General features: G+C 32.9%; 2 protein-coding genes across 2 annotated transcripts in view; one reads left to right on the top strand and one right to left on the bottom strand.

Annotated features, from left to right (window-relative positions):
* LOC106464274 (ras-related protein Ral-A-like) overlaps positions 1-3,897 on the top strand; it is a 26,906-nt gene that overhangs the window by 11,618 nt on the left and 11,391 nt on the right. The gene's annotated exons all lie outside the window — the stretch shown is intronic.
* Positions 1-3,897, bottom strand: part of LOC106464273 — a 14,743-nt gene that overhangs the window by 9,160 nt on the left and 1,686 nt on the right. The window contains exon 2 of the mRNA XM_013924400.2: positions 1,650-2,098. Coding sequence (XP_013779854.1) covers positions 1,650-2,086 — 437 coding nt within the window. The 5' untranslated portion in view covers positions 2,087-2,098. The remainder of the gene's footprint in view (positions 1-1,649; positions 2,099-3,897) is intronic.

Raw genomic sequence — 3,897 nt, 5'->3', positions numbered from 1 at the left:
TTCCTCTTCAGGGGGCGAAGTAGTGGTAAAAAATGCACATAAAAACCGCAAAATTGAAAATTTGTATGTGTGGACACAATGAACCTCCAAACTAAATTAGGTGAAGATTCCTCTTCAGGGGGCGAAGTAGTGGTAAAAAACTCCCATAAAAACCGCAAAATTGAAAGTTTGTATGTACCCCTGCATGGACCTAATGAACCTCCATACCAATTTTGATGAACATCCATTCACATCCTGCGAAGTAGTTACATGGACAGACAAGAGAATAGTACAATTATATTTATATAGATTTGCTAATTTATGGGTACGTTTTAAAATACCGTAGCTAAAACCAGACATCATAGAAACCTGTACAAGAAATGGGGCTCTTTCTATTTTCACTGAAACAGTTCTAAGTTTGGAGGACGTAATAACATATTCTGAAGCATATTAGTTTAGTTCAGTAGGATCACAAGTTCATATAATACGTGCTCTTACACGTGACAATACAATGACGTTACTTTCGGTTAAAATTTCTGCTATGAACACTCAAACAATACATGCCATCACTGAAATTCAAGGAAATGCTATTTGTTGTCAGGTTCGCCATTACTAGGTTTTAACATGAAGTAAGTATACTTGGTTTCTTAAACATGCCTGAAACGTAACATTTTAGAATAAAATCATTCAAGAATTTTGGTATTACACATACATACACAATACCTAAGAATATAAACATCAAAAAGATAGTACCTGAACGTGAACGACTCGTATGCACGGAGTTGAGATAATATATTTAGCCTTTGGGTATCAGAGGTAATGGAGAAGAGGGGGGGGGGTAAATGAAAACAAGATACTTATTCGTAGTCCAACAGAAATTTGATCCAATTGGGCAATCATTTCACAAAAGTGTACTTGTATTATTCTCACTTCTTTTTCCTATAAGGTGACTAGTCTGCAATATTTTCTTTTGATGTCTTTATGTAAATATATTTAAGGATATAGGCATATTTGTCACGTCTGAAATACATGAATTATTCAACATGGAACAGCGAGAGGCTATAAGTAAACACAAAATCTTAACACTTTAAAAGTTGATATTATTTGAGCAGACTAAACTCTAATCGATTAATTAGTCACACTAAATGTTCATACTAAACTAGTTTACAATTAATTTTGTATAATTCTAAAGGTGGAATGCATTTTGTGTTAAATACTTCCGGTCGAAATATAAGCGTTTTAAAACTGTTGGAGACATGTCAATTTAAAAGTACAAAGATTTTCGTGTCTGTTCTTTTAAAGTTAGAAGGGTTTCCCCTTAATAACATTTATTGTAATGTGTTGAATGATATTACTTAGTCAGCCAGTAACCTTATAATTACATTAATGTACTTATGAAAACATATTATGTTAATATAGTACTTATTAGTAGTAAGTTGACAAACAACGACTTATAAACATAATGAATCAAACTGAAGAAGAATGACCAATGTTCTATCGAAACATTTATGTTCCTCAAAATGAAACCACTTCATTACGCTTACAAATCATTGTTTGTCAATTTTCTATTTCGTTAATTTTGTTTAAGCATTTGAATAAAGTAAATAATTTTAAACTAAAAACATATTTAAGATTTTCCTTATTTTTTTTAAATTGAAAAAAACATAAACCTTGGTGCTGGAGAGCTTACAAATGGAACGGACGAGCTTAATTCCTGTTCTGTTTCAAATGATGTTATTGACACAGCCTCAGTTTCCGGAATGTCTTGAGAAGATGTGCAAGGGATGTGAGAAGTATCTGCGATGGACACCTGGCGATTGTTTACTAAACTATATGATGATCTGTCAGGTTGTTGTTCTGGTAATATTGCTTTAGGCACAAGCACCACATGGAGTTTAGCTCTGTCTGGTAAAGCAGCTGTGTCCACATCCACAAAATCATCCCATTCTGCATCAAAAGTTTGAAGCTGAAGGTCTTTTTCTGGTGAATTAATACCAAAGACTTCTCTGATCGCAGCTACCACCTGCCGCTTCGAAGAAACATTAATCACTTTTTTCCTTCCCTGGAATGTGACGTGGTAGCTGAAGCCCGCACGACAATTTGACATTGTTTAATTAACCTGAAACGAATAATTTTCATTAATAAGTAATAAACAACATTCAAATAAAAAATACTAATAAAGTCCTGATACTGTTAAGCTGTGCAGATTTGGAGTAAATGTGAAAGAAGGCATTATAAATTTTAATCATGTAAATATTTTTAAAAATTTGAAAGAGAGAATTTAAAAAAAATCAAAGTAAATTTTATATTGGAAAATATGTTGGTGAGTGTAATAATATCAGCAACAACATACTTATATAGAGATGCGTTTTTAGGCACTGGCACACAGGGCCCGTGCCCCAATTCTATTTGACAGGGCCACGAATCCCCAGTTGGTGTCTTGATTATTTGTTTGTTTTTGAATTTCGCGCAAAGCTACACGAGGGCTATCTGCGCTAGCCGTCCCTAATTTAGCAGTGTAAGACTAGATGGAAAGCAAGTAATCATCACCACCCACCGCCAACTCTTGTGCTACTCTTTTACCAACGAATAGTTATATTGACCGTCACATTATAACGCCCCCACGGCTGAAAGGGCGAGCATGTTTGGTGTCACAGGGATTCGAACCCCCGACCCTCAGATTGCGAGTCGAGCGCCCTAACCACCTGGCCATGCCGGGCCTGGTATCTTGAAAAAGTAAATAGATAACCATGATCGATATCATATTGAAACGTTGAAAATTCCCGCGTCTATAAGCCCGAGCCCCGAACCATTTAAGAACCTAGTAACGCTTCTGCTTACATAAATATTAATTTTATTCTTCAGTCTGTAACGTAATGTACAAATAACAAACAACTAAAGCTATACATCATAATTAATTTACAAAACAAAATGGCTAAAACTGCAGTAAGGAAACAAAGAATTGCCAACGATTCGACCACCACATAATTATTCCACCCTTACAGCAATTTCAACCCTTTCTTAATGTTTTGAAGTTTTAACATGTTCTATTCGCCCGTCTTGAAGTAAAACTTTTCATGAATTCCCAGAATTATCACTGTTGTGAAGATAAAATTTTACTTTCTATACATTTTGGTAACATTTCACTTCTTAAACAAATAGCACATTCGTAACATACTATCAAAACAAGTATTATTTAGTGGTATTGTACGAAGAAAGTGTTTTTAATAACTTTGAAAATCTAGTAATAAAAGAGGAAATATTTATTTAAATAATATAGAAAATGTACGTAATTACTTTGAAACGTCACGTGGCTTCCACAAGGTATGATTATTCAAAAGTATATTTATACTTAATTTAACCCATAGAGGGCGATATTATCGTAATGTCTTCTTCGAGTACTAATAATGATTGGAGAGGCTTAAATTCTTCTTAAGAGTACATAAATTAATTAAGAACATTTTGATAAAAACATTTTGGTAGTAAAAATCATTATTTTATTTCACTTCATACATTTATTATATTAAGATATTAGTTTTGAAAGCAACATATCTTGTATTTGCATCAGTGATAAAGAAATTTTAAATATGAGGAGTGCTATATGATGAAACAATTCTAAAATGGGAATTAATAAGATATAATTATAACAGAAAAATATATAAGACGACGACTAGTCAATTCATCGAAACATTTAGCTTTTTTTCACAAAATTGTTTAATTTTTAATACACGTATGAAATCAGAAATCTAAAACCTTCATGCTTATTGCCTATAACTAGGCTTATTGTAACTATGTAAGAAAGATCTTAGAGAATATTTTAAGTATTTGCGTAAATACGATTAAGCCCAATAAGGAAACTTCTCACGATATACCGTATTTTTCGGATAATAAGACGCACCCTTATTTTGAATACAAAGT

The sequence above is a fragment of the Limulus polyphemus genome, unplaced genomic scaffold, assembly GCF_000517525.1.
Source record: "Limulus polyphemus unplaced genomic scaffold, Limulus_polyphemus-2.1.2 Scaffold1603, whole genome shotgun sequence".
In the NCBI taxonomy this organism is placed as follows: Eukaryota; Metazoa; Arthropoda; class Merostomata; order Xiphosura; family Limulidae; genus Limulus; species Limulus polyphemus.
Note: the sequence above shows the minus strand (reverse complement) of the source record. Positions and strands in the feature narration are given on the sequence as shown.